At 39.2% G+C, this 18,916-nt stretch overlaps 1 protein-coding gene across 3 annotated transcripts in view; it reads left to right on the top strand.

Annotated features, from left to right (window-relative positions):
* Nucleotides 1–18,916, top strand: part of LOC149313703 (oxysterol-binding protein-related protein 6) — a 118,953-nt gene that overhangs the window by 92,183 nt on the left and 7,854 nt on the right. For all 3 annotated transcript variants that reach the window (XM_089519675.1, XM_089519674.1, XM_089519672.1), the window contains 10 exons: nt 2,738–2,875; nt 4,853–4,940; nt 5,880–6,133; nt 9,876–10,013; nt 10,356–10,419; nt 10,755–10,833; nt 12,270–12,414; nt 13,340–13,484; nt 14,692–14,818; nt 15,373–15,495. In XM_089519675.1, coding sequence (XP_089375801.1) covers nt 2,738–2,875; nt 4,853–4,940; nt 5,880–6,133; nt 9,876–10,013; nt 10,356–10,419; nt 10,755–10,833; nt 12,270–12,414; nt 13,340–13,484; nt 14,692–14,818; nt 15,373–15,495 — 1,301 coding nt within the window. The remainder of the gene's footprint in view (nt 1–2,737; nt 2,876–4,852; nt 4,941–5,879; nt 6,134–9,875; nt 10,014–10,355; nt 10,420–10,754; nt 10,834–12,269; nt 12,415–13,339; nt 13,485–14,691; nt 14,819–15,372; nt 15,496–18,916) is intronic.

Raw genomic sequence — 18,916 nt, 5'->3', positions numbered from 1 at the left:
AAGCAGACCATGAGGGCAACAGCTTTCTTCTGCTGTTGTTCCACTGCCACTAGTATTTCAGAGGAATGCTGTATCTGATCCTGGATTTAGCACGTAACCATTTATACCATTACCTTGCAGACAACTTGCTTAACCCTTTTTTAAAGCTATCTGAACTGTCCGCAGTTGTCCACCTCTCATACCAGCTAATTCCCTGCCATTTGTCTGTCCCAAATCTCTTGCCACTCAGACTTGTTGGGTGACCTTGGATTTTAGTACTATGAGGGGAGAAAAATTTCTACCTGTTTTCCCCATTCTATGGCCAATTTTCTAAATGTCTGTCAAGCCCTCCCTACTTGCCCTTTTCTGAACTGGAAACACTCAAACCCTTTTCTCAAATGGCAATTGCTTCATCCCTCAATAGTTTGGAGTGGCCTTCTTTGCACCTTCCCTGCAAAATCCTTCTTGCAAGTGGCAATCAGAATCATAGACAGTATTTTGTATGCAGTTACACTATATAAAGACATTATGATCTATCATTTTCAGTCTCTTTCCTCATGAACCATGCCATGATATTTAATGTTTTCGAAGCAGCCATGGGCTTGTTCAACAGTCTCATTGAATGAACCACTATAACCCCTTGATCTGTTTCCTCATTAGTCATGGTCAGCACCTTGGACACTATCAGTGTATGTGTAAGGTTGCTTGCCTTAGTGTGCAGCATTGTGCTTCATAAATTTGTCTTTTCAGTGCCTGTTCATCCTTTTGGAGTTCTTCTCAATCCATTTTGCTTTTCACCATCTGGAATAATTTGGTCTTATTCGCAAACATGGACACCTCACTCCTCATCCCTTACACTATGAATAAAACAGTACAGATCCCCAAGGGACTCTACTTTTTATGTCCCTCCATTGTGAGAAGTGTTCATTTATTCAGCTCTCAATTTTGAAAGGTGGAAGGAAAATGTATTAATCCATGTGTTAGGACTGAGCATACTGGTTCAATGTGTTTTATTACCAGCATATCTTAATCAATGTCACTGTCTCGTATAACTAGTCTGTAGCCAGTAGTAAAACTTGTGAAGGGCTTATTTTCCCTTTCCACCTTCATACAAGAAAGGCCATTTTCAAATTAGACAAAGAAACCACCGCATAAGCTTAAAAGACTCTTAAAAGGCATTCCCATGTATTTGCTGATTTTAGTCTTTAAACTTGATCACAAACAAATACATTTTTTCCTGTTTGATTTGAAGCTGGGCAAGGGAAGAAATATTGTCCAGCATAAATGGATGAAACAGCTATTTAAATGTTATTACTACAAGGCTATAGAGCCAGGGTTACCTGGACTGTCCTTGGAATATATAGGCTTCTATAGGCTCTTATTATTTTCCATGGAATACTTGGCACAAGTGCCTCCATGCTGCTACATTCAGTAACGCTTGTCTCAATCTTATAGTGGTATTTTTTAAAATTTGCATCATGGGTAGGATGAACTTTGTCACAGGCAGAAAAGTGTTTCTGCATCCTTTGCCCTTGCCCTTTGAACAGTTTAAAAATGTGTACTTAGCACTGAAGAGAAGAATTGACAACTTTTCCAAGGAGTTAAAGAATTAATTTTTTTAAAGTAATGGGGATAACACAGCACTTCAGTTTTAGTATGCATGTAGTGTAGCAGGGATGTGCGTTTGGGAGCATCTTCTGCTGAATAGTGGGTTAAAATGTTTTAAATAAATAAATAAATAAACACTCTTCCTAATAAACACCTTCATGTAGTGATTGCGGATGGGATTGCAATCAAAACAAGACCATTGAGGAACAAAAGAGGCAGCATTAGCATGCTCAGGGGAACCCAAATCTTTGCAGAATACCTATGATTAAAAAACTAAAGAAACCAAACATAGATGAAGCAATGTTAAATCATTGGAAAAAGAAAAGAAATGTTGAACAGAGCAAGAGGTAGGTTGGCAAAATTGTGTTTGTCAGGAAAGGCTGTCTAATAAAAATCCAAACAAGAGCACTCCTTCCAGAAGTAAAGACACTGCAACATTTCATTGAGATCCTGTGTGCATGTGTGTGTGTAAACAATCTGCAAGACATAGAATAGTTTGTGTTCGCTGAAGTTATAAACAGGTTGGACACATCTTTTTCACACCCGAATGCTGGCTTTTGATCCCAAAGGACAAAGTCATGTTTCGCCCATCAAACACAATATTTGTTTGGTAAAGCTGCTTTCCCCTCCAACAGAGAAATAACCTCTTGCCACAAAAAAGTTCCAGTTATCTGCTAGAAAAGGTATGTTTTGATCATGCTCTTAGTGTATTCTTGCAAAATGTCTTTCCTTCATCCTAAACTTCCTGTTTGCCTAAATACACAGGTTCAGAATATTTTCTGTTTCTTTTCTGAATACCAGATGGAGGGAAAAGAAGAGGATGCAAGAATAAAGCAGGGCATCTGTACACTAAATTATTTTGACTGAGCAAGATTTTGGATTGTCTCTGGCATCAGATGGCTGATGGATCTAGTAATGCTGGTGGAGCAGTGAATCTACTCCCTTCCACACCTCCCTTATCTGCTCCAAGTTGAATGGAAGCTCTACTGGTTTTCAGTCAGGTTTCAGCTCTGGTGGAATTCCTTAGGAGGAATGTCACTGCTGCCCTTATGAAGACAGATCCACTGGCTATCCCAGTCTGACATGTGTGAGGTCTGAGCCCCTGTATGCATTGTTTTGACTTCATATGTGTATGTGTTTTCTATTACAGACAGGCGAGCAGATCCATGTCAGCCTCCCACTCTCCCAGCAAGTTTCTCATGAGAGCCGCCTCTCCATGTCTGAATCTGTCTCTGAATTCTTTGATGCACAAGAGGTGCTTCTGTCTGCAAGCTCATCAGAAAATGAGGTTAGTCTTTATTCTGTGGGTCTGCTGGCCAGTATAATACCTATAGGGTTAAGCAACATGGCATCACAGAGACTAAGCTTTTGAGGTTGGATGCTGCCTGGAAACTACTTAAAATCGAACATGGGCATATTCTTTGGCAGGAAGAACTAAATGTCCTCCTTGATCAGAAAAAAAGCAATTATGAATTCTTGAAGACTTCCAGGTACTTTTGTAGGGGATTGCTTACTGTATATACTCAACTATAAATTTACCTTATGTATAAGTCAACGTCAGGTTTTGGGACCGAAATTATGGATTTTGCCATGACCCGTGGATAGGTCGAGGGTAAAACTTGGAGGCTCCTTCAGTGTGTATGTGTGCGTATGGCAAGAGATTCTTATTGAGCCTTTTTGCTTCATTGTTTCAGCTTTCGTTTCAGCCAGACGGGCAGACTCTTAAACAAACAGCAATGTCAATCAGTCACCCAAGACTCTTTCTGCTTGGCTCCAGAAAGAAATAAACTCTCTACATGGCATGGGGAAATCTGAAAGAGCAGCTATCACATTACCATAGTGACCTGTAAATAAGTTGACTTGTAATTTTGGGGTCAATTTTTGGGCATAAATTTTAGACTTGTAGACGAGTATATACAGTACCTAGATTTATTCTGGTTCAAACCTGGTTTAGGAACAGCAACTATTTTGATACTATACTAGATTACATATGCCAAGATTGGTTTGTGTAAGTATCACTCTTTTCATTCTGCTGAGTTTTCCAGTGACATTAGACACCTTCAGTTGTTCTATGCGTGTGTATTGAGGCCCAAATTGAGCTTAAATAGGAATAGTATTGACAATGGTTATACTGTATTGTACTGATATCAGAAGGTAATGTTGGGTGACTTTAGTTCTGCCTTGTGGCCTTTTGACTGTGTGGAGCCACAGCACATGCCCACATGCTTGCTTGAGCCATAGGCTAGCTTTCACCATTATGCCTCTATGACAAGCTGCACTTCCAAAAAATCAGCTAAAAATCATAGAATCATAGAGTTGCAGAAGTGTATGCCCACATATCTATGTCCAGACATGATCAGAGGTCTCAGTTTTATACTTCCAGGATTTGGGGGCAATTTTTAGCTGATGGGGGGGGGGTACTTGGAGCAGTCATGTGTGCCACTTTTAGGGTGATTTTTTGCCCAGCAATCAATCAACTGTCCAGTCAATCAGTAGAGCTTTGAGAGCTTTGACAGGTTGTGGATGGACTTGGGACCTGGAAAAGGGGAATTCTGGACCGTATGTGGAGTGGGCCACACTTTCTCTATCCTTGTACTGCAGGCAATTTTAATATAGTTTGCACTTTATGAGTGGGGGTGGAATGAGAAAATGTGGTGTGTGTGTGTGTGTGTGCAGTATCAGCTAAAGAAACAGAGTCAGCCCTTCACATTTGTGACTAACTTTTGTGGGTTCACAGATTTGATTAATATATTCTCACGAGGAACCTCTAGGTCCTCCAGTACGATTCTGTTGAAGGTTGATCATGCTGAAGAATCTAGAGATTCCTAGAAAAAACATTGCTCTAGGCATTTGTAGATCCTTGTATGATTCCATGGCGCTGGAGGACCTAGAGATTCCTAGAGAGGTGTTCTCTCGGGTAAAAAATATAGTTGGGGTTTTTTTTAACCTTCATGGGGGTCCTGCACCCCTAACTCCAGCAAATGTGGCATGCCCACTGTGGTCGATAGGGGCTGTGCTGGGGTTTTCCAGAGTTGTGTTGTCTGACATGTTGTGAGAGTACAGGTTGAAGCATAACCTTTGTAGTATTTTAACTAATATGCAGAATGATTGCAAGAGGTTTACAGGAGGGATTGAAGCTGGAGATGTATTGGGAACATGTATCACAAGGGACTTGAATTTATGGGAACATTTGTTTCCGCTGCTGCTCCTGCTACCATTATTATTTACCATTATTTTTATTTAATCTTGTCACTTTCTTCTTTAGGCTTCTGATGATGAATCATACATAAGTGATGTGAGTGACAACATATCTGAAGACAACACCAGTGTTGCAGATAATATTTCCCGGCAAAGTATGTAGGATTTTTTTAAAAAAGGATTTTAATATAACAATAGAACTGCTTATTTTTTATATTTATGGCAGCAACTAGAGGTATAAATTTTAAAAAACTTCACTTAGGCACAATCTCCATCCCTCTGAGGGACATTTTTACTAATTCAGGTTATATTGCTTTTTAGCTGAAGAAAAAGACTTCTCACTTTAATTAATTTCCCCCTGTATTGGCCCTGCTCCTGAGTAGCAGAGGGAACCCTTGAAGATCTGCCACCATCCAATGATTTTGCCCATGTGACTCAGTAACTCAGTGGGAAATTACTGAAGGCTTAACTTGTGCCTGGGGCTCTGCAGAGACTGCCCTTCCTCTTCTATGAGAGATATGAATCCTATTTTCACATGTGTGCAGAGGCATCTACCAACGGACACAAAGAGAGTGTAAGGAAAACAAGACCTCTAAAGGAAAGCTTTTATTCTAAGTAAGCAAAAGGGTATCTTTTCCATAAAGACATCTTCCTTCAGGTGTTGCTTAGGAGAAGGTACAAAGTTCCAAACTTCCTAGATAATATTTAGCCAAGGTTAAAAATAAGCACAAGTATTTTAAAGTAATCCCACAGAGAAATTAGATGGGCACAATGGACTATAGTTGTCCATTTCCTTATGGGCTTTGTGTCACACCGATAGAAGATTGGTCTATTTCAAGCGTGGAGAACCTGTGGTTCTCCAGATGTGGCTGGGCTGTAACTTTCATCAGCCCTGATTGGCATGGCCAATTGTAAGAGATTATAGGAATTGCAATCCAGCAACATCTAGGTCACAGGTTACTCACTCCTGATCTAATTCAAAATTAGGTGGTACGTGTGTAGGCCTGTGCGTGTATTTTCATACATATGTATGAATATGTATAAATATATCAGTGGAAGGATTTTACTGTCATGCTGTATTCTTTCTCTTCCAGTTCTTAATGGTGAACTAACAGGAGGTGCTTTCAGAAATGGACGAAGGACATGTCTCCCAAGCCCCTGTCCTGACACTAGTAATATCAATTTGTGGAACATTTTGAGAAATAATATTGGGAAGGATCTCTCCAAAGTATCTATGCCAGTAGAGCTAAACGAGCCTCTGAATACCTTGCAACACCTTTGTGAGGAACTAGAATACAGTGAGCTTTTGGACAAGGCTGCCGAATCTGATGACCCCTACGAACGTATGGTGAGAAACGTGAGGGGACACATGTTCCATCTTTTTCTGGGCTCCAAGATAGATTATATTTGTTTATTTTTCTTGTGTCTGACCTCACCTATTTAGGGTGTGCTTGTGATAGAAGTGAAACTGCATTCTGAAGTGATAAAAATATGTATGTAATCTTGTTACTGTTTCTGATTATAATGTCTTTACATCAGACTGATACTTAAAGGAATGATATAACCTTAGAGGAAGGGAGTTGTATGAGATTGCAAGTGATTCTTCTGTCGTTACAGGAATTCCATGCAGTACTGTACATATAAGAAAGTAAACATTGGTCTCAAGTCATTCTTTGGACCAACATTCACATGGCTTTTATGCCGTGGACAATATTTTAGCTCCTTCCTTCACAAAGGCTGGTGGCTATGTCAAAATCCCTGGAATATATTGGAGGATCCAGTAATATGAGTCCTCTCTACACTTTAATTGCCCTGCTTTCCAAAAAGGCATAAAAAAGTTCTACACCACAGGCCTGATACGGGGCTCACAGGGATTTCCCATCAGCCTGACCACCTTAAATGAAGAAATCCCACTTTCCAAACCAAAATGAGAAATTTTACCTTTCTGAACTCTGAGCAGCGGGGGGTATACATTGATCCCTATGAGTGCATGTGTGTGTGTGTGTGTGTGTGTGTGTGTGTGTGTGTGGAAGAGTGTGTATGCAAGTGAGAGAGAATGACATGGATGGAGTGCACATTTGTCTTGGTGATGTATGGAAAGCTGAGCTTTCCCATTACTGATAATGAGTCTGCAAGAGGTTTTCTGGATGATCGTCTGGCTCTCAAGGGGAAAAAAAAATCCCCACCTTTTAGCTACAAAATGAGTTCTTCCTACATAACTTGGAATTTCCCAAACTTGAAAAGTTACTTTTGGAGGGACTGTTTTCTAACCAGTATGGGAGCCACCAGGAAAGAGAGATGTTTTAGTGGCTCTCACCCTCCTAAATAATGCAGGAAAGGGCATATAATGTCAGCAACATGTAGCAGATAGGCCCTGGAGCTGTCAGCACAGTAAAGTATGTATTTAAAATATCAAGGCTTCTAAAATGATTATTTGCTTGTATGTATGCAGTTAAAAATGTTTCATAGATTGTAGTCAAATCTGTTTTGGGCCCTTGTGCATCTACCAGAAGAAATGACTTGCTATATTCTGAAATGAAGTGAGTCATTAGGGAATTTCACTTTGCAAGCCCAGTTTAGAATGCCACCTGCTTTCATCTGCAGGCAGTTTACAGGGGAATTCTTGCTAGACTATGTTCATTTTATTTGTATAAGAGCAGTGTTTCCAGGTACTGGGGCTGGGAAATATACTGAGACACAGTGTGAGATAAATCTCAAAGGGCTTTAAAGTGGATAAATCTGTAGAGAGATAGAAGTGCTCTTTTCTTCCTCTAACTGTGCAGAATACATCTGCTGATTTTGTTGTTATTGTTGTTGCACTACCGTCACTAACAAGCTGATTCTTGTTGTGCGAAGGAATCTTGTAGCACCTTTGAGGCTAACCTAGCAAAAGAAGTTGTCACATAAGCTTTTGTAGACTTGATCTGCTTGCTCAGATGCATGGAGTGAACATCTGAGGAAGTAGTCCAAGTCTATGAAAGCTTATGTTACAACGTTGTTCACTCTGTTAGTCACAAAGATGCTACAAAATCCCTTTGCATATTGATATTCCAGACTAACATGGCTGTGTCTCTGAAAACTGATTTTTGGTTTTTGTTAGCACCTCAGAAGATGCCCAATAAAATGAAAACAAAAGTTCTCAGGCTTCCATCGAGGGTATTAACTTGTATGGAGAAGTTAAGAACAGTGCAGCTCCCTGAAGACCAGGGGTTGAAATCATGCAACTCTCCAGATGTTGTTGGACTGAAGTCCATCAGCCCTGGCCAGCACAGCTGGTGCTTAGAAATCCTGGAAATTGGAGTCCTCCAGTGTCTAAAGGGCCACATGGTTCCATTTCCTTCTGTAGACCCTTTTGTGACATGAGGACCAAGTATCTTTCCTCATCAGAGGGCCTCCAGATGGTTTCTTCTTTCTTCAACTTTATGGGTTGGTCTGATCCTAAGACAAAAACAGTACAAACAATTTCTCCATCCTGAGACCAGATGTACTTACCATAGCATGTGCAGACTATAGAAAACCACAGGAGTGTGTGCTCCACCATTTCCTATTCCCCCATGACTGCCAGGAAAGGGGGAGATCACTCTTGCTGCATTTCTTAACCAATTACCTACAGAAGCATCCTTTTGAATTTAGGCAATGTGCAGCTTCAGGTTTCCAATCACTAACTAAAATCCATTTAAACAAACCAGCTTCATAATCCATAGTGTAAATTGGTTTATTTTGAAACTGACTATGATGCATATTAAAACTCAGCATCCACTTTGGAAGAAACTGGAAACCATTGTTAATTCTGACAGGTTGCCAGGAGTTTCTAAGGAGCCCTGGTGGTATAGTAGTTAAATGTCAGTACTGCAGCCATTCACAGCCACAAGGTTATGAGTTCGATCCCAGGCAGGGCTGCAGGGTTGCATCCTTCCATAAATCGCTAAAATGAGTACCCACCTTAGCTTATACATTGTAAACCACTTAGGGAGTGCTTAAGTGCACTGATAAGCGGCATAGAAATATACTTGCTATTGCTATTCTTATTGTAAGAAATGTTCCTTATTTGAGGATTAGAAAATTGTCCCTTATAGAGCAGGTTGGTGTTCCTTATTATAAGGAATTTTCCCTATTTGAGGGTTAGAAAGCTTTTCCTTTTATATAGAGTAGACAAGATATCTCAAAGTCCCTTAGCACATGGGCCTTTCATAACAACAGAAAAGTGTGCATCATGTAATTTATGGATGTTGACAATGTGGGAAAACACGTGGCTAAGTTAGTTGAAATCAGTACTTTCATTTGGTATTGATACTGAACACTAATTGCTACTTCCTGATTGTTTATCCTGCATGTGATGAGTTTCAATTGTTCCTTGCTGTTTTGAAAACCTGGCACTGCTAATTCAAACCAAAAGAAAAGCTCCCATAGTCTGTGGTTGGGAGAAGTACACAAGTCTGAAAATTATTGCAGTTTGCATATGTTAGTTTATCCTGCAGTTTCTCCTGATATGTAACTATTGCTACTGTAGTACTATATCCAGAGGAGACCTGTGGCTGGGGCAGGAGGGGCACCTCATCCCACAGTGGAGGTTGAGAGAGGTGTTCCCCTCGGTTTACAGAATATTGCTGAACATGTCTCCCATTATATTCTTGGCATTCCTGGTTTCCCTACAGCGGCAAAACTTATGCTTATGCCTCCCTCGGAACAAGAACAATGGTTATGCAGATAGTATATGTGTGTGGGTGCTTGCATGCCACATGTGTCTGTGTGCTCATACTAAATGATATATGCTTTAATTTTTTGACTGTTTGATCTCGTTTTAACTTTTGTGTCTTGTGAATTTTTAACAATGTGTTTTTTAATTTGTTGTAACCTATTTTGAGTCCCCAGCTGGGGAAAAAAGTGGGATTGAAATAAATATTACAACAATACCAGCAACATTACAACAATACCAGCAACAGTAACCACTAAGGGCAAAGGCACATCTTGCTACCTGGGGAAAAAAAAACTAGTGTGTTTGCATGTACAGTCCTTACCTTTCTCAATCAAGAATCATTCAGATTTTGTTTTTCAGTTCTTTCCTTTAATATTGTTGCTGTTTTAATTAGGTCCTTATCGCTGCTTTTGCAACTTCAGGATATGCCTCCACTTATTACAGAGCTGGAAGCAAACCTTTTAACCCTGTGCTTGGTGAAACTTATGAGTCTATTAGGGAAGACAAAGGATTTCGTTTTTTCTCAGAGCAGGTAAAATCTGTCTCAAAATTTGCCTTAAAATGCAGTTGTGATTTCTGTGGTTTCCTCCTTTAGTTGAGGCATTTCATCTTGACTTTGAAATGTTTGCTGATAAGATTGTAAATATTTACATTTTAAAATAAAAAATAAAAAATATTTTATAGCATTAGAAAAAAATGTAGGACTCTAAAGCTAAATCCAGTTTTGCAGAAATACTGTAGCTTTATATTCATATACTTTGCACAGCTGCATATATATTTTCTTATGTAAAGTATCTGTTGCAGTGATGATAAAAAATGAAAGTATTCTGTATTTTTTTGAACAATTCCTCGCCACCGTAATTTTTTTTTTCAGGTTAGCCACCACCCACCCATTTCTGCCTGTCACTGTGAATCAAAGAATTTTGTGTTTTGGCAAGGTATACATTTTAATTCACAAGCCTACAGATCAAATTTAATTAAAAAGAAACAAAGCCTTATATTATAATTCAATGTATTGGTTTTTATTTTATTTATTTTTTTAAAAAACTTACCTAAATATAACTATGAAATCTACTGTATTTAGGTCTTTCATGCTTGACAACATGAAAAGGGAGAGTTTTAAATTTTCTGCCTTCAGAATAGTGTAATACTTTTCGTTCAGAGCAGGACTGAGTTAGATCATTGGTTATGCTAGGGACACATAGTTCACTGCATATTAGAGAACTACAGTAATATGTAGAGCAGGTTTCTAAATCTCTGTTCTGCTGTTCAGATATCAGGTGGAAAAACAAATTCTGGGGCAAATCAATGGAAATTCTGCCAATTGGAACCCTGAATGTGACACTTCCCAGGTAAGTAGCTCATTTATTCTTTATTTTGCATCCTTTCTCTTGTTCTGAAGTGTCAGGTATTCCCAGTTTCATGTTTACACTGATGAAAAAAGTAACACAATCATCTCCAACCTGGTGCCTCCCGAGATGTAGTAGACTTGAATTCTCCAAGCCAGGTTTGGAAAGCACCAGACTTGAGAAGAGGGATGTACCCGAACCTGAACTAAAAAATCATATAGAGTAGCATAGAAGCAAATTACAGGTAATGGCAAGGGACATGGAATCTCAAAAAAGCCCGAGGTTCTCACGGGTGCTGCAGTTACATTTGATTTGTTTTTGAATAGTGCTGTGAATGCCTATTTTGGTAAATGTTAGCATTTCCTTAAAGTGTTTCTCTTAAAAGGATAAGGATAAGAGGCATCTATTTTGGGGAGAGATTGTACATTGACTTGAACTACTTAGAGTGCTGGGAATGTGGTTGGCCCTTGTCTCAGCACAGGGAAGCTAGCAAAACAGTTTAACCTCATCATTCTATATGGTGTTCACTTTGAAGTTTCTTTGGGACTAATCACCTGATTCTAGAATTTAGGTTTGCTATTCAGCTTAGTTCATCCAGAACCAATGGAGTGATGGAATAAAATAGAATTATGAACTTCTAAAAATTCAAATCTCTGGTCAGCTGCAAAGCTCACTGTTTGTCAGTTTTGGACAACTCACTATTTCTCAGCTGTCTCTTGCCAATCTCACAGGATTGTGAGGAATACAAAATAGGCTTGTTATAAGACTGATGTAGAATGATCCTTTTAGTGTAGTAGTTTACAATTCAGACTAGATCTTCAGCAGAGCATCACAGTTTCTTTATAATTCCACAGCAGAACAAATTTCATCCATATCAAACACCAGAGAGAGGGTAAGAACTGACCCTAAATGATTGAGGTTCAGGTTGTCTAAAGTACAGTCTATTCCCATTTATACCTCTCAATTAGTTTCTTTCTATAGGAGATCAGCTGCAGCGTCACTCATCTTCAGAAGTGTAGTGGATTGTTAGATACCATAGACAGGGCTTTGTGGTATTAGTATTCAACATATGGAAAGCCCCCAGATGTATGTGTCAGACATCTACATTTCTGGGTTAAACCTTTTATTCATCCAGGGTTTTAGAAACCAGTGGGATGGTGTTTATGGTTGCTGACTGTTATATACTGCTGCTCTTGTTCAATTTTTTTGCATTGTTTTATTATACTGTTTGTGGCGAAGTTGTTGTAAGCAGTCTTTGAGGCCCGAAAAAGTGGTGGAAAGGTGAATAATAAATCTTTTAAATAAATGATCGGCAGAGGAACCATACTTTTCATGTGTTCATTAGTTCAGGATTGGAAAGGTGTTAATTTTCATGCATGGAGGCAGTGATCTGAAAAGGTACCAGTGAGGATAATAATTCCACTTAATGTTCCTTCTAGGTATGGTGATTGCTATGTCTGGAACAAAGTCACTACTTGTATACACAACATCCTTAGTGGAAGGAGGTGGATAGAACATTATGGAGAAATAACCATCAGAAACACAAAAAGCAGTGTCTGTATATGTAAACTCACTTTTATGAAGGTAACTTTTTCTATGATCCTCATTGTGAACACAAGTATTCTTCCAACTACAGGCTCTAACAGTATCCTTTCTGGAGCACATACGACCACTGGCAACTTCATTAGCTGGCTGGGATTTTAGTAAAAGCCAGTGCTTCAATGTGAGAAATGAATCTTTCCTCCTTTCTCTAGCTTCCAGTGTTTGTGCAGGGTGCAGTGACAAAACCTATGTTTTCTATGCTGTAGACAGTGAATGGTTGTGCAATGCTGTCTAGGCAACAAATCTGCAAGTCTTCTATACAATTCTTAGGATGTAAAAAAACATTTGAAAAATGGTTGAAAAACATGTTTTCAAGTGTCAAGAACCCCTGATAGGAATCCTGGACTGATGAGAATCTTTGCAGTCTGGCACTTATTCTGTGCAAAATTATCATATTGTTGTGTTGCACAGAAAACAACATTTTCTACGCAGGATTTTCTATGCAGAAAAATTATATTTCTATGCATAAATATTATTTGCTGTACAGCAAAAGCTATTTCCTGCACAAAACATCCTGTAATAGGGAAATTACTATAAGCAAAAATTACATGTGGTTTGCACAGAAAACAACATTTCTGTGCATAAAATAGCTTTCTCCCCCTTTCAACTGAAGAAATAGACCAAGTCTAAGAAAGCTTACTTACAACTTCTTTTACACAGTCTCAATGGTGCTACAAGACCCCTTTGCATACTGTATTTCTGAATGTTCAGCTGAAGTTTTAAGTTACTGTAATGCTAGATATTCGGGGACAGAAGGAAAATTTTGTTGTCTTCGTTTTGCCCCTCCCATAGTGGCACCCTTGTTGAGTGGACTGATAATCTGAGCACCTTAGGGTAATTTGTTATAGAATTAACAAATAGAAGCGTATATAGAAACATATGAAAATGTGTTTTGATATGTTTCCAGGTGAATTACTGGAATTCTAATGTAAATGAAGTTCAAGGTGTCATCATGGATCAAGAAGGAAAGGTGGTGCATCGCCTCTTTGGAAAGTGGCATGAAGGACTATATTGTGGAGTTGGACCTTCAGCAAAATGTATATGGAGGCCAGGTAAAACCACATTAGTCTGATGATTAAATTTACTGGAGATGACTAGAATTGATTGAATTTGTGCTGTCACTGTATCAAAAGTGGTAGACTGGAGTGGCGCTAGAAAATCTTGAGGGGCTGTTCACTTTCCACTCAAGACCCTTTCTTTTCATTTTCAGTCTAGATTGAGATGGGAATTGGGAAACCTTCCAGATAATGTTGGATAGCAACTCTCAGCATTCCTCACATGGCTAGGGATGTTGTGAGTTGCAATCCCACCTTCATCTGGAGAGTCTCACAATTCCAACCCCAATCTAGATTATACAGTTGGTTCCTGCCATCTGCAGATTTGAGTATTTGCAAATGGTCCTGCTCCATTCACTCCACTGGCAGCGCACGTGATGTGCCACCATTTTGAACAATGGGACTTGAGGTTCACACTTTTTATTATCCACAGGGGAGGGGGGTACAGAGCAGAACCCCCACAGATATGGAGGGCTGACTGTATATCAGAATTCAGCTGTTCTATGTCTGGTGAGAAAAAGGCATATAAAAAGGTGGGATCAGGTCATCTTAACACCAGGAAGATGGGAATTATGTGATCATGTTGTTTTTTTATCTAGTACTACAGACTTATTTCATTTTGCCCAGGACCAAGCTTTTTCTCTGAGCTTTCTTTCTCAACAGCAACTACTACTTTAGCACTTTCACTTAATCTCCTTTCTCTCCCTTGATGTAGGTGTGTGTTTGTGTGTGTTTTCTCTATTGCTTACCCTCCCCATTCTGTTCCCTCTCTGCTGCCTCCTGGCATCAGTGAAAAAGAAAACAAATATTTGGCCTCTGAAAGAAAAGATTAAGAGTCATATTTTCTGAGAGAAGCTATACCCTTTAAACCCCCTGTGGTCCACCATAATCATCTCTTGGAATGCCCAGACACTCTTCCAGCTTCTCAAGTCTGTGGAGATTATCACATATGGAAAAGTGGAGCATTCCCGTCCTTCTCCCGTCAGTTAAGTGGAATGGCCCCGTCACTTTGTATTAATGAGCTGGCCTCCCTTGGACAGTGCATGCATGGGGTTTGACAAATGTATGTGTCATCCTTCCCAGTAGCTGGAGACACTATGAGGAGTAGCAAGAACTTATCTTCCTTTGGCACCTCCTTCTGCATGCAGGATTTTCTTTTTGTTCCTAAAGATTAACTAATAACTTTATTTTACTATTAATGCAGGCTCCATGCCAACCAATTATGAGCGTTACTATGGCTTTACGAGGTTTGCCATTGAGCTGAATGAGTTAGATCCAGCATTGAAAGACCTTCTTCCAAGAACAGATGCAAGGTTCCGGCCAGATCAAAGGCAAGAATTATATTGATTTTCTAATGGCTGTGGCTGCTTTAGAATAGGGATTATAAGAGTGTTAATATTCAGAGCTACCATGTTTGATACGTTAATTCATTATATGAATTGCTTGAAAACCTTTTGATCAACTAAAAGGGTGAACTAGTTTGATATTATTTTTAATTATAAACACTGCAGAAAGCAACATCTTAGAAGAGGCATCTTTTCGTTGTTAGACACACACATGAGGGAATGCTTCTTTTAAAATTATGCTTGCTTTTACGTGTTGCTGCTTATTTTAAAAACAAGCAAATTATGCTGTTTGTTCAGAACTGTTGGGTTTGCTTATGTGCACTTATGCTGATTTGGTCAGTGGCTTAACTTAAAAATGTTGAACTGATCAATTATTAATCAATTGATAACTTTAACTGGGTGACAACCTTGTTTACTGACAGAGTTGTTTGGAATGTGTGATTTCAGACTCTCTTGAAGTGCCGGTTGTCATCCTTGATTTTTTTGTTATTCTATTGCTTGAATGTTGGTATCAACTAAATGATTTTTTTACACTGTAGACTCTTGGAAGAGGGGAACTTAGAAGCAGCAGCAGCAGAAAAACAAAGAATAGAAGAACTCCAGAGAAATCGGAGGCGCTACTTAGAAGAAAACAATATGGAACATGTACCAAAATTTTTTAAGTATGTAAATTAAGGAACAGCATTACTTCCTGCTAGCAAATGAATTGCCAGCTGAATACTAGATTAGGAAAATTTAAGCATAAGATAATAGGCTAACTGTCAGTAATACAAACAGGAAAGTTAGTGAGAAAAGGTTAACACATTCAGTTAATCAATAATATGCTAAAAATAGAATTCACTTATCTAAGACATAGCCTGATGAAATAGAATAAGCGTACGAAAGCTTCTGTTGCAAACTTGTTTCTGTCAGCTTCAAAAGAACTACAAGATTTATTTGTAATTATGTTTATGTTTAGGGTTGCCATATTCCACATCCAGGTATCTAATTTGTATGTTATGCAAATTATTATAATTCTGCATACTATTAATTTGCATTCTGATTAAGCATATTCAACCCATTAATCATTGCACTTTTTCTATCCTGATGTTTCAACCTCAGTCCCAGTACCAAGCTAAGAGCTCTCTTTTTCTTTCCCACGCCCAACTGTGTGAAGAGAGGGAGGCTTCCAATGAGCTCCAAGAGTAAAGGGACTCCCTTTATTCTCTCGAGGCTGTTTGGAAGCAAAGTTCCACCATGCTGCCTAGCCCTAGGCTCAAGCTGGTAATACATTCACCTCATAACACAAGGCCATCTCTGCTCACATCCTTTCCTTTCTCACCTTCTTGACCTGTGAGGGGAAGGAGGGAAGGAATGGAAGAATGAAGTGGCAAGGTGCACTGGCAACTGGAGCCTGCAGGGTGGGATGACACTCCTGCCAGTGCCAGTCTTCTTGCAGTTTCCTGCTTCATCATCACTGCTACACTTTTACTTTCCCAAAGGCCTATGACAAAGGAGAAATTTAATACTTCAGCTGGCCCAGTTGACTGGGCATTTTTAGTCCTTTAAAATTGGGGTTTTCCAAGTTTTGGGGGGCAAAACTCCCAAGTTAGAATGGAGATATTTCAAACAATTCAATTAATTTTTAATTTGTATTGAATTTATGTTACAGTAATAAATCCAAAGCCTTAACAAACAAACAAAACTCCCATCCTTGATTGTACTCCTCCCCCCTGGCATTACCCTTGTTTTGTGATTTGGATGGAAGGAAATAGCTACATGCATTTTTGAAAAGCTCATTTCTCATTCAACCCAGCAGTAACTTCATTTACCTACCCTCCCCCTTCTTTTAGATTTCTTTAGGTTGCTGATTTCTGTGTGAATACTAATAATTGTAACCCAGCCTAAATACCAAGATCAGAACCTGTCTAGAAGCTAAACAGGGTCATCTCTGCTTAGTACATGGATGGGAGACCAGAAACAGATATCAGCTGCTATAGGCTATATTTCAGAAAAAGAAACTGGCAAAATCACCTCTGAGTATTTCTTGCCTAAGAAAACCCTATGAAATTCAGGGGGTTACCATATGTCGACAGGAGGTTTAAAGGCATGTGCACATATACATACACACTCACACACACTAGTAATAGCCCTAAGTTTAGGCGCTTCAGAATACATGCAGTGTTTAGTGTAGAACACAGAAGTACCATTTGTATATGAAGAAGACCACCCTACTTACAAGATGCTGTTACTAACTGTTGGCTTAACATACTTTAAACTTGGAATTTGTTATCATATAGTATTTATTAATAAAGATAAACAGAGATGATGATAGTGAAATTAATAATGAAGCACTTATATAGTTTCTTGACTGGATATATAGTACTTTAATCCTCATTTTGATAGAATGAGGTATATTTTCAATCCCCATTTGGATGGAGTGAGCTATATTTTCAGCATTATTGTATGAAAATCCTTCTTAAGTTGCTTTGTGAAATAAAAACCATCCTTTGACCAAAAAAAGACATAAATTATTTGAGTCTTATCACCTAAACCTTATATTTCTCTAAACCTCAGGGATTAACAAAAAGCAGATAAACTTTTTTTAAAAATCCAGGAGAACCAAGCCGATGGGCAGTGTTACATTTATCAGCTCTTTAGCTTAATTAATTAATTAATACTTTAATTTTGGAGAAATATTAATGCTGAAATTGCAATGCAAATCACTCAGTTTGAAAATCAGTTAAGGTCCTGTTTTTGTAAGCAAACTTTCTGTTTAATTAATGATCAATTGATTTTAAGAAATGTGTTTTTTCTCTCTGCATATATTGGGAGATTTGCAGACAGGAAATAAAATTACAGAAGAAAATATTGGCGTGGTACAGAAAAGGGCAGCCTCCTGGTGCTTGTTTTTCTGCTGGAGGGAAGCCGCAGCCACCGAACCGTGCGGCTTCCCGCCGGCGGAAAAAGAACTCACAAAAAGCAGGTTCTTCTCAAGCCGTGGTGGCAATGTAACAAGTGTGCCACTGGCGCACTTGTTATGTAAGTGCTGCGCAGTGCCATGCAGATGCCGCGTGGCGTTTATGTAACAATGGCAGCACCCATGTATACAGGGTGCCGCCATTGTTGCGCCTTCGTCACGTGTGAGGGTTGTGGGGCGTGTGGGCGCTCTGCCCCGCAGGCAGCCCTAGCACACGACGAGGGCTTTGGAAAGGCCCGTTTGTACCAGGCGATAGATTAGAATTCATAATATCCTTATTTGGTCAGGGACTAGTGTCACAGAGCATTTTGGACCAAGGGTTCATATGATATGTATATCTAAAATCAGTTGGCATATATTTAGAATGTCTTCTTGTTATTGGGTGCCTTCAAGTTCTTTCCAACTTATGGTGACCCTAAAGCGAATCTATCATGGGGTTTTCTTGGCATGAATTGTTCAGAGGGGTTTTACCATTGCCTTCCTCTAAGGGAGAAAGAATGTGACTTGCCCAAGGTCATCCAGTAGGTCTCCATGGCTGAGCAGAGATTCAGATCCTGGTTTTCTGAGCCACAGTCAAGCACTCAAACCACTACACCAGTGGTTCTCAGCCTTCCTAATACCATGGCCCTTTAATACAGTTCCTCATGTTGTGGTGACCCCCAACCATAAAATTATTTGCATTGCTACTTCAGAGCTGTGATTTTGCTACTGTTTTCCAATGGTCTTAGGGGACCCGTGTGAAAAGGTTGTTCGATCCCCAAAGGGGTCACGACCCACAGGTTGGGAACCATGGCACTACACCATGTTGAATCTCTTGATATAATTTTAAAAATCTTGGACTCCAAAGTACATCAAAACTTAAATCCAATTTGGTGCTTTGAGCCTGCAAAAGCTGCCTTACATAAGTATATTCCTGCCTAGATAAAAGAGCTTCAGTATTTTTAATTGTTGTAATCTGCCTTGAGTGCCAAAGTGGGTAAAAGACAGGATGACAAACAATTCCTTTCTTCTATCCATTGGAGAGCCTCTGTGTGAACTTCACAAAGCTAAAACATTGCTAGTTGTCTGTTTTAGAGACTGAAACTAGTCTTTCTCTTCCCTATCAAATAAGCGATAAGCAAGAT

The sequence above is a fragment of the Sceloporus occidentalis genome, unplaced genomic scaffold (assembly GCF_023333645.1).
Source record: "Sceloporus occidentalis isolate IW3139 unplaced genomic scaffold, rSceOcc1.0.p SCAF_4, whole genome shotgun sequence".
NCBI classification, from domain to species: domain Eukaryota; kingdom Metazoa; phylum Chordata; class Lepidosauria; order Squamata; family Phrynosomatidae; genus Sceloporus; species Sceloporus occidentalis.
This window is presented reverse-complemented; position numbering and strand designations above follow the sequence as displayed.